Source organism: Xenopus tropicalis, chromosome 10, assembly GCF_000004195.4.
Source record: "Xenopus tropicalis strain Nigerian chromosome 10, UCB_Xtro_10.0, whole genome shotgun sequence".
In the NCBI taxonomy this organism is placed as follows: domain Eukaryota; kingdom Metazoa; phylum Chordata; class Amphibia; order Anura; family Pipidae; genus Xenopus; species Xenopus tropicalis.
In genome coordinates this window covers 3095681-3113863 of record NC_030686.2, presented here as the reverse complement: position 1 = coordinate 3113863, position 18183 = coordinate 3095681, and the positions used below count along the sequence as shown (strand labels likewise).

At 52.9% G+C, this 18183-nt stretch overlaps 1 protein-coding gene across 1 annotated transcript; it reads left to right on the top strand.

The window, feature by feature from the left end:
* Positions 1-1667: 1667 nt before the first annotated feature.
* On the top strand, positions 1668-16974 carry prelid3b (PRELI domain containing 3B). Its single transcript, XM_031894540.1, has 6 exons — positions 1668-1776; positions 11846-12014; positions 12497-12586; positions 12721-12791; positions 13978-14080; positions 14975-16974. The coding sequence occupies exons 1-6, from the start codon at positions 1745-1747 to the stop codon at positions 15092-15094; spliced, it is 585 nt and encodes a 194-aa protein (XP_031750400.1). The 5' UTR covers positions 1668-1744; the 3' UTR covers positions 15095-16974.
* Positions 16975-18183: the final 1209 nt, after the last annotated feature.

Sequence of the window (18183 nt, the reverse complement as noted above, 5' to 3'; positions counted from 1 at the left end):
GAAGGAATGTTCTGGGCACACAATAAGCTGTACCCCCATACTGTACTGTCTAAGGGAAACACTATGGCACCCCCTACCCATATGTATAAATACAAATATACAGAGAAGGAATGTTCTGGGCACACAATAAGCTGTACCCCCATACTGTACTGTCTAAGGGAAACACTATGGCACCCCCTACCCATATGTATAAATACAAATATACAGAGAAGGAATGTTCTGGGCACACAATAAGCTGTACCCCCATACTGTACTGTCTAAGGGAAACACTATGGCACCCCCTACCCATATGTATAAATACAAATATACAGAAAGGGAATGTTCTGGGCACACAATAAGCTGTACCCCCATACTGTACTGTCTAAGGGAAACACTATGGCACCCCCTACCCATATGTATAAATACAAATATACAGAGAGGGAATGTTCTGGGCACACAATAAGCTGTACCCCCATACTGTACTGTCTAAGGGAAACACTATGGCACCCCCTACCCATATGTATAAATACAAATATACAGAGAGGAATGTTCTGGGCACACAATAAGCTGTACCCCATACTGTACTGTCTAAGGGAAACACTATGGCACCCCCTACCCATATGTATAAATACAAATATACAGAGAAGGAATGTTCTGGGCACACAATAAGCTGTACCCCCATACTGTACTGTCTAAGGGAAACACTATGGCACCCCCTACCCATATGTATAAATACAAATATACAGAGAGGGAATGTTCTGGGCACACAATAAGCTGTACCCCCATACTGTACTGTCTAAGGGAAACACTATGGCACCCCCTACCCATATGTATAAATACAAATATACAGAGAAGGAATGTTCTGGGCACACAATAAGCTGTACCCCCATACTGTACTGTCTAAGGGAAACACTATGGCACCCCCTACCCATATGTATAAATACAAATATACAGAGAGGGAATGTTCTGGGCACACAATAAGCTGTACCCCCATACTGTACTGTCTAAGGGAAACACTATGGCACCCCCTACCCATATGTATAAATACAAATATACAGAGAAGGAATGTTCTGGGCACACAATAAGCTGTACCCCCATACTGTACTGTCTAAGGGAAACACTATGGCACCCCTACCCATATGTATAAATACAAATATACAGAAAGGGAATGTTCTGGGCACACAATAAGCTGTACCCCCATACTGTACTGTCTAAGGGAAACACTATGGCACCCCCTACCCATATGTATAAATACAAATATACAGAGAAGGAATGTTCTGGGCACACAATAAGCTGTACCCCCATACTGTACTGTCTAAGGGAAACACTATGGCACCCCCTACCCATATGTATAAATACAAATATACAGAGAGGGAATGTTCTGGGCACACAATAAGCTGTACCCCCATACTGTACTGTCTAAGGGAAACACTATGGCACCCCCTACCCATATGTATAAAATACAAATATACAGAGAAGGAATGTTCTGGGCACACAATAAGCTGTACCCCCATACTGTACTGTCTAAGGGAAACACTATGGCACCCCCTACCCATATGTATAAATACAAATATACAGAGGGGACACAGTACATATCAGTAGATATAACACAGACAGGGAAGGTCACACTACAGTAGAAGTGGGCGGTTCCCGCACTAAGCCCAGCCCACCGGCTGTGACGCAGTTAGTGACGCTGCCATTCCCATGATTCCCCGCGCTGTGCCGGAGCCGCTGTCAGTCGGAGGCCGGATAGGGGAGCGGAAGGATGAAGATCTGGACATCGGAACACGTGTTTGAGTGAGTGAGGGGGCGGGGCCGGCACGGAAAGGGTGGGGGGGGGGTAACACCGGGAAACCTACCGACCCCTGGGGCTTCTGGAACCTTCTGCCGCTATCTACCCCTCCTGCGGCACCAACTGCCCCTGTAACTGCCCCACTAGTTCTACCCCTCCCCCCCCGTGTATGGAAACTGTCCCCCCCAGCCCCCCCCATCTACCCCCCTGTCCCCCCCCCCCCATAAGCTCAGAACTAATATAATTCTACATCACTAAAGGGTCACAGAGTTACATGTAATACTGCCCCCCCTGTAATACTGCCCCCCCTGTAATACTGCCCCCCCTGTAATACTGCCCCCCCTGTAATACTGCCCCCCCTGTAATACTGCCCCCCTGTAATACTGCCCCCTGTAATACTGCCCCCCCTGTAATACTGCCCCCCCTGTAATACTGCCCCCCCTGTAATACTGCCCCCCCTGTAATACTGCCCCCCCCCTGTAATACTGCCCCCCCGTGTAATACTGCCCCCCTGTAATACTGCCCCCCCTGTAATACTGCCCCCCTGTAATACTGCCCCCCCTGTAATACTGCCCCCCCTGTAATACTGCCCCCCCCTGTAATACTGCCCCCCCTGTAATACTGCCCCCCCCTGTAATACTGCCCCCCCTGTAATACTGCCCCCCCTGTAATACTGCCCCCCTGTAATACTGCCCCCCTGTAATACTGCCCCCCTGTAATACTGCCCCCCTGTAATACTGCCCCCCCTGTAATACTGCCCCCCCTGTAATACTGCCCCCCCTGTAATACTGCCCCCCCCCCCTGTAATACTGCCCCCCCCTGTAATACTGCCCCCCCTGTAATACTGCCCCCCCTGGTAATACTGCCCCCCCTGTAATACTGCCCCCCCCTGTAATACTGCCCCCCTGTAATACTGCCCCCCTGTAATACTGCCCCCCCTGTAATACTGCCCCCCCTGTAATACTGCCCCCCTGTAATACTGCCCCCCTGTAAATACTGCCCCCCCCTGTAATACTGCCCCCTGTAATACTGCCCCCCCTGTAATACTGCCCCCCTGTAATACTGCCCCCCTGTAATACTGCCCCCCTGTAATACTGCCCCCCCTGTAATACTGCCCCCCGTGTAATACTGCCCCCCCTGTAATACTGCCCCCCTGTAACTGCCCCCCTGTAATACTGCCCCCCCTGTAATACTGCCCCCCTGTAATACTGCCCCCCCGTAATACAGTAACTGCCCCCCAGCTTCTGCCCCCCCTGTAATACAGTAACTGCCCCCCAGCTTCTGCCCCCCCTGTAATACAGTAACTGCCCCCCCAGCTTCTGCCCCCCCTGTAATACAGTAACAGCCCCCCCCAGCTTCTGCCCCCCCTGTAATACAGTAACAGCCCCCCCTGTAATACTGCCCCCCCTGTAATACAGTAACTGCCCCCCCAGCTTCTGCCCCCCCTGTAATACTGCCCCCCCAGCTTCTGCCCCCCCTGTAATACAGTAACAGCCCCCCCTGTAATACTGCCCCCCTGTAATACAGTAACAGCCCCCCCAGCTTCTGCCCCCCCTGTAATACAGTAACAGCCCCCCCAGCTTCTGCCCCCCTGTAATACAGTAACAGCCCCCCCAGCTTCTGCCCCCCTTGTAATACAGTAACAGCCCCCCAGCTTCTGCCCCCCTGTAATACAGTAACTGCCCCCCCAGCTTCTGCCCCCCTGTAATACAGTAACAGCCCCCCCAGCTTCTGCCCCCCTGTAATCAGTAAGCCCCCCAGCTTCTGCCCCCCCTGTAATACAGTAACAGCCCCCCCAGCTTCTGCCCCCCCTGTAATACAGTAACAGCCCCCCCAGCTTCTGCCCCCCCTGTAATACAGTAACAGCCCCCCCAGCTTCTGCCCCCCCTGTAATACAGTAACAGCCCCCCAGCTTCTGCCCCCCTGTAATACAGTAACAGCCCCCCCAGCTTCTGTCCCCTGTAATACAGAAACAGCCCCCCAGCTTCTGCCCCCCCTATAATACAGTAACAGCCCCCCAGCTTCTTGCCCCCCCTGTAATACAGTAACAGCCCCCCCAGCTTCTGCCCCTCCCTGTAATACAGTAACAGCCCCCTGTAATACAGTAACAGCCCCCCCAGCTTCTGCCCCCCTGTAATACAGAAACAGCCCCCCCAGCTTCTGCCCCCCCTGTAATACAGTAACAGCCCCCCCAGCTTCTGCCCTCCTGTAATACAGTAACAGCCCCCAGCTTCTGCCCTCCTGTAATACAGTAACAGCCCCCCCAGCTTCTGCCCCCCCTGTAATACAGTAACAGCCCCCCCAGCTTCTGCCCCTCTGTAATACAGTAAACAGCCCCCCCAGCTTCTGCCCCCCCTGTAATACAGTAACAGCCCCCCCAGCTTCTGCCCCCCCTGTAATACAGTACAGCCCCCCCAGCTTCTGCCCTCCCTGTAATACAGTAACAGCCCCCCTGTAATACAGTAACAGCCCCCCCAGCTTCTGCCCCCCCTGTAATACAGAAACAGCCCCCCCAGCTTCTGCCCCCCTGTAATACAGTAACAGCCCCCCCAGCTTCTGCCCTCCTGTAATACAGTAACAGCCCCCCCAGCTTCTGCCCTCCTGTAATACAGTAACAGCCCCCCCAGCTTCTGCCCCCCCTGTAATACAGTAACAGCCCCCCCAGCTTCTGCCCCTCTGTAATACAGTAACAGCCCCCCCAGCTTCTGCCCCCCTGTAATACAGTAACAGCCCCCCAGCTTCTGCCCTCCCTTATACAGTAACAGCCCCCCCAGCTTCTGCCCCCCTGTAATACAGTAACAGCCCCCCAGCTTCTGCCCCCTGTAATACAGTAACAGCCCCCCCTGTAATACAGTAACAGCCCCCCAGCTTCTGCCCCCCTGTAATACAGTAACAGCCCCCCCTGTAATACAGAAACAGCCCCCCAGCTTCTGCCCCCCCTGTAATACAGAAACAGCCCCCCAGCTTCTGCCCCCCTGTAATACAGTAACAGCCCCCCAGCTTCTGCCCCCCATGTAATACAGTAACAGATCCCCAGCTTCTGCCCCCCCTGTAATACAGTAACAGCCCCCCCAGCTTCTGCCCCCCCTGTAATACAGTAACAGCCCCCCCCAGCTTCTGCCCTCCTGTAATACAGTAACAGCCCCCCCAGCTTCTGCCCTCCCTGTAATACAGTAACAGCCCCCCCAGCTTCTGCCCCCCTGTAATACAGTAACAGCCCCCCCAGCTTCTGCCCCCCCTGTAATACAGTAACAGCCCCCCCAGCTTCTGCCCTCCTGTAATACAGTAACAGCCCCCCCAGCTTCTGCCCCCCCTGTAATACAGTAACAGCCCCCCCAGCTTCTGCCCTCCCTGTAATACAGTAAACAGCCCCCCCAGCTTCTGCCCCCCCTGTAATACAGTAACAGCCCCCCCCAGCTTCTGCCCCCCCTGTAATACAGTAACAGCCCCCCCAGCTTCTGCCCCCCTGTAATACAGTAACAGCCCCCCCCAGCTTCTGCCCCCCTGTAATACAGTAACAGCCCCCCCAAGCTTCTGCCCCCCCTGTATACAGTAACAGCCCCCCCAGCTTCTGCCCCCCTGTAAACAGTAACAGCCCCCCCAGCTTCTGCCCTCCCTGTAATACAGTAACAGCCCCCCCAGCTTCTGCCCCCCTGTAATACAGTAACAGCCCCCCCAGCTTCTGCCCCCCTGTAATACAGTAACAGCCCCCCCTGTAATACAGTAACAGCCCCCCCAGCTTCTGCCCCCCCTGTAATACAGTAACAGCCCCCCCTGTAATACAGAAACAGCCCCCCAGCTTCTGCCCCCCTGTAATACAGAAACAGCCCCCCCAGCTTCTGCCCCCCTGTAATACAGTAACAGCCCCCCAGCTTCTGCCCCCCATGTAATACAGTAACAGATCCCCAGCTTCTGCCCCCCTGTAATACAGTAACAGCCCCCAGCTTCTGCCCCCCCTGTAATACAGTAACAGCCCCCCAGCTTCTGCCCTCCTGTAATACAGTAACAGCCCCCCAGCTTCTGCCCTCCTGTAATACAGTAACAGACCCCCAGCTTCTGCCCCCCTGTAATACAGTAACAGCCCCCCCAGCTTCTGCCCCCTGTAATACAGTAACAGCCCCCCAGCTTCTGCCCTCCTGTAATACAGTAACAGCCCCCCCACTTCTGCCCCCCCTGTAATACAGTAACAGCCCCCCCAGCTTCTGCCCCCCCTGTAATACAGTAACAGCCCCCCCAGCTTCTGCCCCCCTGTAATACAGTAACAGCCCCCCCAGCTTCTGCCCCCCTGTAAATACAGTAACAGCCCCCCCAGCTTCTGCCCCCCCTGTAATACAGTAACAGCCCCCCAGCTTCTGCCCCCCTGTAATACAGTAACAGCCCCCCCAGCTTCTGCCCCCCCTGTAATACAGTAACAGCCACTCCAGCCCCCCCCAGCTTCTGCCCCCCCCCCCCGTAATACAGTAACAGCCACAGAGTGGGTGTAATACTATAAGGGGGCAACTGCCCTCCAACCTACATCTGCCCAGATGGAATGCTGGGACTTTCCCCATAGCCCCATTCAGCCCCCCAGTATGATACAGGAACTTACCTCCAGCCCTAAATCTGCACAAGATGTATTAGAGTAAGTGCCCCGTGACTTCTAAATCTGCCCTCCCCCACTATCTGTGCTGCCCCTGGGGCTTCTGAGCGCCGGCTGATCTACTTGTGCTGATCCGTTCAGTGTCTGTGCAGCTCCCTAAAGATTGGGCTCCTGTCTGTAATGAGCCCCTGTGGCCCCAAACAGTGGCCCTGACTGTTACACTGTGTAATGAGCCCCCTGGGTATAATGAGCCCCCTGGGTATAATGGGCCCCCTGGGTATAATGGGGTAATTAAGGTTGTGTAATGAGTTGCACTGGTGCTACAAAGTATCAGTTAGTGTAATTAGTGGCCCTGGGTACCATAGATTGTTACAGGCAGTATAGAGAGGCCCTGGGTACCATAGATTGTTACAGGCAGTATAGAGAGGCCCTGGGTACCATAGATTGTTACAGGCAGTATAGAGAGGCCCTGGGTACCATAGATTGTTACCAGGCAGTATAGAGAGGCCCTGGGTACCATAGATTGTTACAGGCAGTATAGAGAGGCCCTGGGTACCATAGATTGTTACAGGCAGTATAGAGAGGCCCTGGGTACATAGATTGTTACAGGCAGTATAGAGAGGCCCTGGGTACCATAGATTGTTACAGGCAGTATAGAGAGGCCCTGGGTACCATAGATTGTTACAGGCAGTATAGAGAGGCCCTGGGTACCATAGATTGTTACAGGCAGTATAGAGAGGCCCTGGGTACCATAGATTGTTACAGGCAGTATAGAGAGGCCCTGGGTACCATAGATTGTTACAGGCAGTATAGAGAGGCCCTGGGTACCATAGATAGTTACAGGCAGTATAGAGAGGCCCTGGGTACCATAGATTGTTACAGGCAGTATAGAGAGGCCCTGGGTACCATAGATTGTTACAGGCAGTATAGAGAGGCCCTGACTAGATTATTGCAGTTGCCCTGTAGCTGCCCATAGGCCAGCGGTTAGTTTAGGCACAGAAGGGGGGCCCTATATAGAGAAGTGTGGCCCAGTAAGGGGCTGCTGGGAGTCCCAGCCTGTAGTGCCATTTTACTCTTACTGGGCCCAAGGGCCTCCGGCAGCTGAAATCACAGAGAACTCTCCCCCCACGATATACAGTCAGGCTGTCGGGGGCTGCTGGGTATTTAGTGTGTGGCACCAGGATTGTGTTTCGTTGGTTTAATTTGCCCTTTGTTCTGACACAGGGAGGCACAGGGGGGGGGCAGGGAGACACAGGGGGGGCAGGGAGGCACAGGGGGGCAGGGAGACACAGGGGGGGCAGGGAGGCACAGGGGGGGCAGGGAGGCACAGGGGGGGCAGGGAGGCACAGGGGGGGCAGGGAGGCACAGGGGGGGCAGGGAGGCACAGGGGGGCAGGGAGGCACAGGGGGGGCAGGGAGGCACAGGGGGGGCAGGGAGGCACAGGGGGGGCAGGGAGGCACAGGGGGGCAGGGAGGCACAGGGGGGCAGGGAGGCACAGGGGGGGCAGGGAGGCACAGGGGGGGCAGGGAGGCACGGGGGGGCAGGGAGACACGGGGGGGCAGGGAGGCACGGGGGGGCAGGGAGGCACGGGGGGGCAGGGAGACACGGGGGGGGCAGGGAGGCACGGGGGGGCAGGGAGGCACGGGGGGGCAGGGAGGCACGGGGGGGCAGGGAGGCACAGGGGGGGGCAGGGAGGCACGGGGGGGGCAGGGAGGCACGGGGGGGGGCAGGGGAGGCACGGGGGGGGCAGGGAGACACAGGGGGGCAGGGAGGCACGGGGGGGGGGCAGGGAGGCACAGGGGGGGCAGGGAGGCAGATAAGGTTATTGCTGGCTGTGCCCTTGGGCCCCTCCTTGTCGTGTCACTCAGGTCGCACATTCCTTACCCACAACCGGTTAGTGCTGCTTGTTGTGTGGGAATGTGCGCTCACCCCGTGCCATTGTCCCACCCGGGGGCAGGGGACACCTTGTTACAGGCACCGGAGGGGCCACTGCTCTAATTGCCTCTCTGTCTCACTGTGTGGGGGGGGGGGGGGGGGAGGTGCAGTCGCAAACTGTCACATTCTGCTGCCTTGGAACCTCCGTTACAGTTATATATATATGGTGGGAGCGGCCATAGGGCTCATGGGATCTGGTTCTGCTGTAGAACAGGGAAGGGCAGTCGGCCAGCACCGGCCCCACGTGCTGATCCTGTAGAACCATCTGCCCCCCCCCCCCCCCCCATTCCCATCTGACTTCACTTATATTTAGTGTTCCGTTTCACATGTCAGTGCGGCTCTGCCTGTCTCTCACACATTGCTCTGCGGCTCTGCCTGTCTCTCACACATTGCTCTGCGGCTCTGCCTGTCTCTCATACATTGCTCTGCGGCTCTGCCTGTCTCTCACACATTGCTCTGCGGCTCTGCCTGTCTCTCACACATTGCTCTGCGGCTCTGCCTGTCTCTCACACATTGCTCTGCGGCTCTGCCTGTCTCTCACACATTGCTCTGCGGCTCTGCCTGTCTCTCACACATTGCTCTGCGGCTCTGCCTGTCTCTCACACATTGCTCTGCGGCTCTGCCTGTCTCTCATACATAGCTCTGCGGCTCTGCCTGTCTCTCACACATTGCTCTGCGGCTCTGCCTGTCTCTCATACATAGCTCTGCGGCTCTGCCTGTCTCTCACACATTGCTCTGCGGCTCTGCCTGTCTCTCACACATTGCTTTGCGGCTCTGCCTGTCTCTCATACACTGCTCTGCGGCTCTGCCTGTCTCTCATACACTGCTCTGCGGCTCTGCCTGTCTCTCACACATTGCTCTGCGGCTCTGCCTGTCTCTCACACACTGCTCTGCGGCTCTGCCTGTCTCTCATACACTGCTCTGCGGCTCTGCCTGTCTCTCATACACTGCTCTGGGCGGCTCTGCCTGTCTCTCATACACTGCTCTGCGGCTCTGCCTGTCTCTCACACACTGCTCTGCGGCTCTGCCTGTCTCTCACACATTGCTCTGGCTGTCTCTCACACATTGCTCTGCGGCTCTGCCTGTCTCTCACACATTGCTCTGCGGCTCTGCCTGTCTCTCACACATTGCTCTGCGGCTCTGCCTGTCTCTCATACACTGCTCTGCGGCTCTGCCTGTCTCTCACACACTGCTCTGCGGCTCTGCCTGTCTCTCACACATTGCTCTGCGGCTCTGCCTGTCTCCTCACACACATTGCTCTGCGGCTCTGCCTGTCTCTCACACATTGCTCTGCCTGTCTCTCACACATTGCTCTGCGGCTCTGCCTGTCTCTCACACATTGCTCTGCGGCTCTGCCTGTCTCTCATACATTGCTCTGCGGCTCTGCCTGTCTCTCATACACTGCTCTGGCGGCTCTGCCTGTCTCTCACACATTGCTCTGCGGCTCTGCCTGTCTCTCATACATTGCTCTGCGGCTCTGCTGTCTCTCATACACTGCTCTGCGGCTCTGCCTGTCTCTCATACACTGCTCTGCGGCTCTGCCTGTCTCTCATACACTGCTCTGCGGCTCTGCCTGTCTCTCATACACTGCTCTGCGGCTCTGCCTGTCTCTCATACACTGCTCTGCGGCTCTGCCTGTCTCTCATACACTGCTCTGCGGCTCTGCCTGTCTCTCACACATTGCTCTGCGGCTCTGCCTGTCTCTCACACATTGCTCTGCGGCTCTGCCTGTCTCTCACACATTGCTCTGCGGCTCTGCCTGTCTCTCATACACTGCTCTGCGGCTCTGCCTGTCTCTCACACACTGCTCTGCGGCTCTGCCTGTCTCTCATACATTGCTCTGCGGCTCTGCCTGTCTCTCACACACTGCTCTGCGGCTCTGCCTGTCTCTCACACATTGCTCTGCGGCTCTGCCTGTCTCTCATACATTACTCTGCGGCTCTGCCTGTCTCTCATACATTACTCTGCGGCTCTGCCTGTCTCTCATACATTGCTCTGCGGCTCTGCCTGTCTCTCATACATTGCTCTGCGGCTCTGCCTGTCTCTCATACACTGCTCTGCGGCTCTGCCTGTCTCTCATACACTGCTCTGCGGCTCTGCCTGTCTCTCACACATTGCTCTGCGGCTCTGCCTGTCTCTCACACACTGCTCTGCGGCTCTGCCTGTCTCTCACACATTGCTCTGCGGCTCTGCTTGTCTCTCATACACTGCTCTGCGGCTCTGCCTGTCTCTCACACACTGCTCTGCGGCTCTGCCTGTCTCTCATACACTGCTCTGCGGCTCTGCCTGTCTCTCACACATTGCTCTGCGGCTCTGCCTGTCTCTCATACATTGCTCTGCGGCTCTGCCTGTCTCTCATACACTGCTCTGCGGCTCTGCCTGTCTCTCATACACTGCTCTGCGGCTCTGCCTGTCTCTCATACACTGCTCTGCGGCTCTGCCTGTCTCTCATACACTGCTCTGCGGCTCTGCCTGTCTCTCATACACTGCTCTGCGGCTCTGCCTGTCTCTCATACACTGCTCTGCGGCTCTGCCTGTCTCTCACACATTGCTCTGCGGCTCTGCCTGTCTCTCACACATTGCTCTGCGGCTCTGCCTGTCTCTCACACATTGCTCTGCGGCTCTGCCTGTCTCTCATACACTGCTCTGCGGCTCTGCCTGTCTCTCACACACTGCTCTGCGGCTCTGCCTGTCTCTCATACATTGCTCTGCGGCTCTGCCTGTCTCTCACACACTGCTCTGCGGCTCTGCCTGTCTCTCACACATTGCTCTGCGGCTCTGCCTGTCTCTCATACATTACTCTGCGGCTCTGCCTGTCTCTCATACATTACTCTGCGGCTCTGCCTGTCTCTCATACATTGCTCTGCGGCTCTGCCTGTCTCTCATACATTGCTCTGCGGCTCTGCCTGTCTCTCATACACTGCTCTGCGGCTCTGCCTGTCTCTCATACACTGCTCTGCGGCTCTGCCTGTCTCTCACACATTGCTCTGCGGCTCTGCCTGTCTCTCACACACTGCTCTGCGGCTCTGCCTGTCTCTCACACATTGCTCTGCGGCTCTGCTTGTCTCTCATACACTGCTCTGCGGCTCTGCCTGTCTCTCACACACTGCTCTGCGGCTCTGCCTGTCTCTCACACACTGCTCTGCGGCTCTGCCTGTCTCTCACACACTGCTCTGCGGCTCTGCCTGTGTCTCAATGTTAAGATTTTAAAGGGGAAGTAAGCTGTTATCAGAATAAATCTCTATAGACGTTTCTCTCAGGGGTGTGTCCCTCTCATTAGCCAATGACGTGCAGTTACACAGAATAGAGGCCCCGGCAGTACAAGTACAAACAGTACCGGCCCGTTGCCCAATGCTGCACTGCAGGAGATTGCAGAACCCGCCCCGTGTCTCTGACGCAAGGAATTGCAAGCTTTGCTGCCCGGGCTGTGGCTGGGGGGGGGCTTTTATATGGTCACGTGACTCCTTGGTGACTTCCAATATCCTTATACTGTACAACAGGGGGCACTTTATTCCCTATACAATGCCGTGATAATGAGCATATTCCTGCTTTCCCCGCAGCCACCCATGGGAGACGGTCACCACAGCCGCCATGCAGAAGTACCCCAATCCCATGAACCCCAGCGTCGTCGGGGTGGACGTATTGAACCGGCACGTGGACCCCAGCGGCAAACTGCACAGCGAGCGGCTCCTCAGCACCGAGTGGGGGATGCCTTCCCTGGTCAAGTCGGTGAGTTGGGCCGGGGGGGGGGGTAAACACTCTGCATTGAAGTCTCTGATGCCTTTATTAAAGATTAAGATTATAGATTGACCAATTCTAAGCAACATTTCAATTGGTCTTTATTATTTATTTGTTATAGTTTTTGAATTATTTGCCTTCTTCTTTCAAATGGGGGTCAGTGACCCCGGCAGCCAAACCCTATTGCTCTGTGAGGCTCCAGTTTTATTGTTATTGTTACTTTTTATTCCTTATCTTTCTATTCAGCCCCTCCTCTATTCATATACCTGTCTCTCATTCAGACCACTCCCTGGTTGCTAAGGTAAGTTACACCTTAGCAACCAAATAGCTGCTTACACTCCAAACTGGAAAACCGCCGAACAGAAATTCAAGTAGTTAAAAAAAACTACAAAACATGAAGACCAATTGCAAATTGTCTCTATATCACTCTCTGCATCTGTTTATTCACTGAGCTGTTCCGTGTTCTCTTCTAGATTATCGGGGCATCTAGAACCAAGACCTACGTTCATGAACATTCCGTGGTGGATCCTGGGGAGAAAACAATGGAGCTGAAATCCTCCAATGTAAGTCTGACCGTGCTGCCTTTTGCATTCAACCCCCCCCCCCCCCCATTGCCATCTCTGCTGAGCGCTTACAACACGTACTCACTACTCCTGCTGCCATAGTGATTAACACTGGGATGTTCCCTTTATTGCAGATCACATTCACAAACATGGTGTCCGTGGACGAACGACTCCTTTACAAGCCGCACCCCCAAGACCCTGGGAAGTGAGTAACAGTTTGATTGGTCTTTCGCTTCCGACTCTTTGCAGCTTTCAAATGGGGGTCAGTGACCCCGGCAGCCAAACCCTATTGCTCTGTGAGGCTCCAGTTTTATTGTTATTGTTAGTTTTTATTACTTATCTTTCTATTCAGCCCCTCCTCCTATTCATATTCCTGTCTCTCATCCAACCCACTGCCTGGTTGCTAAGGTAACTTGGACCTTAGCAACCAAACCCCTATTGCTCTGTGAGGCTCCAGTTTTATTGTTACTGTTACTTTTTATTCCTTATCTTTCTATTCAGCCCCTCCCCTATTCATATACCAGTCTCTCATCCAACCCACTCCCTGGTTGCTAATGTAACTTGGACCCTAGCAACCAGAGAGTGGCTGAAACTCCAAACTGGAATGCTGCTGAACAAATGGTGAAATAACTGAATAAAAAATGAAGACCAATTGCAAATTCTCAGAATATTACTCTTGTTAGACTGCGGCTCTGCCTGTCTTTCATACATTGCTCTGCCTGTCTCTCACACATTGCTCTGCGGCTCTGCCTGTCTCTCACACATTGCTCTGCGGCTCTGCCTGTCTCTCACACATTGCTCTGCGGCTCTGCCTGTCTCTCACACATTGCTCTGCGGCTCTGCCTGTCTCTCACACATTGCTCTGCGGCTCTGCCTGTCTCTCACACATTGCTCTGCGGCTCTGCCTGTCTCTCACACATTGCTCTGCGGCTCTGCCTGTCTCTCACACACTGCTCTGCGGCTCTGCCTGTCTCTCACACATTGCTCTGCGGCTCTGCCTGTCTCTCACACATTGCTCTGCGGCTCTGCCTGTCTCTCACACATTGCTCTGCGGCTCTGCCTGTCTCTCACACATTGCTCTGCGGCTCTGCCTGTCTCTCACACATTGCTCTGCGGCTCTGCCTGTCTCTCACACACTGCTCTGCGGCTCTGCCTGTCTCTCACACATTGCTCTGCGGCTCTGCCTATCTCTCACACATTGCTCTGCGGCTCTGCCTGTCTCTCACACATTGCTCTGCGGCTCTGCCAATTGCAAATTCTCAGAATATTACTCTTGTTAGACTTCACCCCCCATATGTAATAAGTCACCCCACCTTGCCCCCCCCCCCATACTGTACTTACTAAGGGGAAGTAAAGCCAATCAGTGGAATAATAAATGTATTTTGTTACAGGACGGTGCTGACCCAGGAAGCCATCATCACGGTGAAGGGGGTCAGTCTGAGCAGTTACCTAGAGGGCATGATGGCAAATACCATCTCTTCCAATGCAAACAAGGTAAGTCCCTGCCCCCCCAATGTGGGCCATTACCCCAGGGCTTTAGAGAAATAGCGCCCCCTGTGCTCTGTTACTTCTATTCTTTCCCCAGACACTCAATATTGCCAGCAACATGGTCCGTTCCCATTGGCTGATTCGTTCATGATTATGCTTAACTTTTAGTATGTCATAGAATGCCCAGTTCTAAGCAACTTTCCAATTGGTCTTCGTTATTTATTTTTTATAGTTTTTGAAAAAACAGCTAGGGGTCACTGACCCCGGCAACCAAACCCTATTGCTCTGTGTGAGGCTCCAGTTTTATTGTTACTTTTTATTCCTTATCGTTCTATCCAGCCCCTCCCCTATTCATATACCAGCCTCTCATCCAAACCACTCCCTGGTTGCTAAGGTAATTTGAACCCTAGCAACTGGAGAGCTGCTGAACAAATAGTAAAATAAATCGAAAACTATAAATAATAAAAAATGAAGACCAATTGCAAATTGTTTCAGAATATCACTCTCTCCATCATACTAAAGGTGAATATCCCCTTTAAAGCAATAAGGAGGGACTGGACCCTAGTGTTGGTCGCTATATACCCTTATATGTAATAAAAGGTGCTAATTTGCCCAGGAGCATTAACCAAAAGCAACCAATAAAATGATAGCTTGTAAACAGGTGACCAATACACGCTTCCTGCTGATTGGTTGCTATGGGTTACTGCTCCTGGGCATTTTATTACATCACCCCCATAGAGTTCCATCCTTATTAAATAATCAGGGGCTTTGCTCTGTGCTGTACTGAAGGATGCTGGGAGTTGCCAGGTTTGTTCCATATAAAGTGCAGGTTCTAGAGCGTTAGAGTCGGCGCAGCGCTGTCGGAGCTTCCGGCACTAACCCCCCTTGGTTCCGTTGCAGGGTCGGGACGCCATGGAGTGGGTCATCGGCCGATTAAACGCCGAAATTGAAGATCTCAAAGCGTCGACCAGGAGCAGCATCAGGTCCTCGATGGCGGCGGCGGCGTTCGTGGAGAAATGATGACACGGAAGGGGCCACAGTAGCGATTAGTTATTTTAGTTAGCCAATGATACGGAGCAAGCCGTGGCTCCTCCCCCCACGCAGTTACAGTTAATCTATTTATTCTTATTTAAGAATGTATCTTTATTGAGTAGGTTTTCAAATTGGACTTTGTTTCGGGGGGGGGGGGGGGGGGCAACGGCTTTGGGGGAACAACGATGACATTAGGGGGACCAGCAGGCGGCCCTCCATGGATACGACTGGATGCCAGCCCTTTCTAACGTGGCCAAATGCCCGACTTGTGTCATGTGACCTGAGACCCCTCCCCCATCTAAGGCTGAAGTGGGGGCGGCCCTGGAAAGCTTTTCATTTACTCCAAATTCACTGTATGGGACCAACCATGTGACCTATGCCTATAACAGAATAATGCCTTTATCCCTCGCGCTAACGACTGATGGTTGCCTGGCAACGTAGCAACGCTCGTATTGCCGCCGACTGCATTTAGGCTTTAGAAATGGTTCATTTCTCCCTTTTTATAATATCAGTAAGAATTTCCTTTATTTCCTACCATCAGAGGGGCCACATAGACCCGTGTCCAACATCAACACTGAGGGCCATTATTTTATTTTTACCCTAGTTACCCCCCCCCCCCCATAATTAGCAGTTTCTATGAGAACTAGCCCCTCCCTTCCACCAACTAGCCCCTCCCTTCCACCATCTCTTGCCTGTGTCTCGGGTTTACAGAGAAGGAGGATTGCATTATAAAGGGCATTTAATTAGTGATCAAAATTGGATTATTGCCCTCTCCTTCTGCAGTTGCCCCGAAGCCAGAAAATATAATAATATAGATCTTAAATGGAGCACAAACTCTATGTTGGACACGGGGGGGGGGGGGGGGGTATGTTGGCCACTTATATAACTGGCTCTTGATTGGCTGCATGTTCCTCTGCTATTCAAAGCATGTAAATTTGCTTCTATTGTATTTCCCCACCCTCTCCCAGCCCCGCGGGGGCAGCACCCGTACAGGGCAGGTAGTAACATCCAACAGGGAATCCCAGGGTGGGGGGATTATGCGCTTTACAAAGGGGGGGGTTCACCTTTGAGTTAACTTTTAGTATAATGTAGAGAGTCATATTCTGAGACAGTTTTCAATTGGTCTTCATTTTTTATTATTTGTAGTGTTTTCTCCTGCAGCTATTTGGTTGCTAGGATTCAAATGACCTAAGTAACCAGCGTGTGGTTTGATGGAGAGACTGATATCAGAATAGGAGAGGCTGCAAAGAGTTCAAATAATTCAAAAACTATAAATCATGAAGACCAATTGAAAAGCTGCTTAGAATTGGCCTTTCTATAACCTACTAAAGGTCAACTTAAAGGTGATCAGCCCCTTTAACTTTGAAAAGACCAGGGCTGTGAGCTGTAGTTCATACCGGTTACCCTAAAGCGATAGGAGGACGTCACAGAGATTGTAATTGAAGGTCACAGAAAAATGAAGGAGTTATTGTTGAAGTACTGAGGATAATGTAGTGCCTGGGGGGGTATTTAATGAGGGGTATTAGCAGTTTTGAAGTCTGTACTTGCGGGAAGAACCACTTGGGTAAACAACACCCCCCCCCCCCCCCCACTGCTCGTTTTTATTGTTCATCGTTACTATTGAATATATATATATATCTGTGTTCTGCTACCTGTTGTTGATGTAACCAGTGTTCAGTGGTTCTGGGCACCCTGGGAGAGATCTGGCCGGGCCGGCAGAACCGAGCATTGCATGGGTTAATACTGGCGCCTTCATGGACATTTTTGTAAAAATGATCACTCCAGAGTTTATTTTTATATAAATATTGTTCTTACTAAAAGGGATGTTATTTCATCAACAAAGCCAAGTAAAGTGGGGAAAACAACAACTTTGGCTCCGTGTCTCTTATGTGACTGTTACGTGTGAGTTTCTATTGGTGTGTGTGAGCTGCCATACTGGTTCCTTTAGGCAATGCCCCCTTATTACATTCACAGAACTTTAAAGGAGGATAAATGAAACCCCTAACCCTGTAGGCAATTATGAATAATATACGGTGCTGGTTTCCCTTTGGGCTGAACATTAACCCTATCTGTAACAATGGCCCCTTTATTGGAGCTCCCTATAGATCCTCTCAGGTCCCTGTCTGGGTTTCACTTGAGGGGTGGGCGTGTCCTAACGGTCCCTGCCAGAAGCACAGTAGGAGGGGGAGAGCCAATCACAGCCCTGCACTCACACAAGCACAGACAGGCTGCAGTTCCCTATCAGGTCAGCCTAGCTGCTGATTGGTTCCTATCCTACAGTGCCCCCGCCCCTGCACAGCCTGGGAAAGGAGGCAGCAGGAAGTGGCACAGATGGGCGGGGCTAGTGGGGTCTTTGGAGAAATTTTCAATCAGCCCAAAACGCTACTTCTATCCCTTTCCTTTGCCGAACAAAAGGAACAAACCTGGAAATCGCACCAAATCTGTCTGATCTGAGTTTTGGATGAATTCAAGACCCAGTTTAAAGGAATCCGGCCTTATTAGTTCACCACCCTCACGAGGACCAAACACAGAGTAGTTTCAGTTTCTCTGTTTGGCTCAAAAAATAAAAAACTACATTCAATTTTTATGATGAAAACAATAGGCAAAAAGTATGTTCAGAACAAGCTCTATTTGTTGCACAAGGGGGGTTTACTGCCCCTTTAAAGAAAGAAACCATTTGTGTTACAATTCTTCTGACTGTGCTGCCCTGGGACATGCTGCTTCCAAATGGTTACCCCTTTCCAGCAACAAAATTGTCCTCCAAATTGCCAATCACGTGACCTGTGCTCTTATAAACTTCACTCACACTTTACTGCTGCGCTGCAAGTTGGAGTGATATCCCCCCCCTCACCCCCAGCAGCCGATCAGCAGAACAATGGGAAGGGAGCAAGATAGCAGCTCCCAGTAGGTATCAGAATAGCACTCAATAGTAAGAAATCCAAGTCCGGCTTGGGACTCCTCCAGTTACATGGGAGTAGGAGAAACAATAGGTTAGCTGAAAGCAGTTCTAATGTGTAGCGCTGGCTGAAAGCTCAGACTCAGGCACACTTTACTGCTGCGCTGCAAGTTGGAGTGAT

Excerpts from the sequence above, each read along its gene's own strand:
- prelid3b (XM_031894540.1), top strand. The coding sequence starts at position 1,745 with ATGAAGATCTGGACATCGGAACACGTGTTTGA. Across the intron at positions 12,792-13,977 it reads CACCCCCAAGACCCTGGGAA|GACGGTGCTGACCCAGGAAG; the intron begins GTGAGTAACAGT and ends ATTTTGTTACAG. Across the intron at positions 14,081-14,974 it reads TCTCTTCCAATGCAAACAAG|GGTCGGGACGCCATGGAGTG; the intron begins GTAAGTCCCTGC and ends GTTCCGTTGCAG.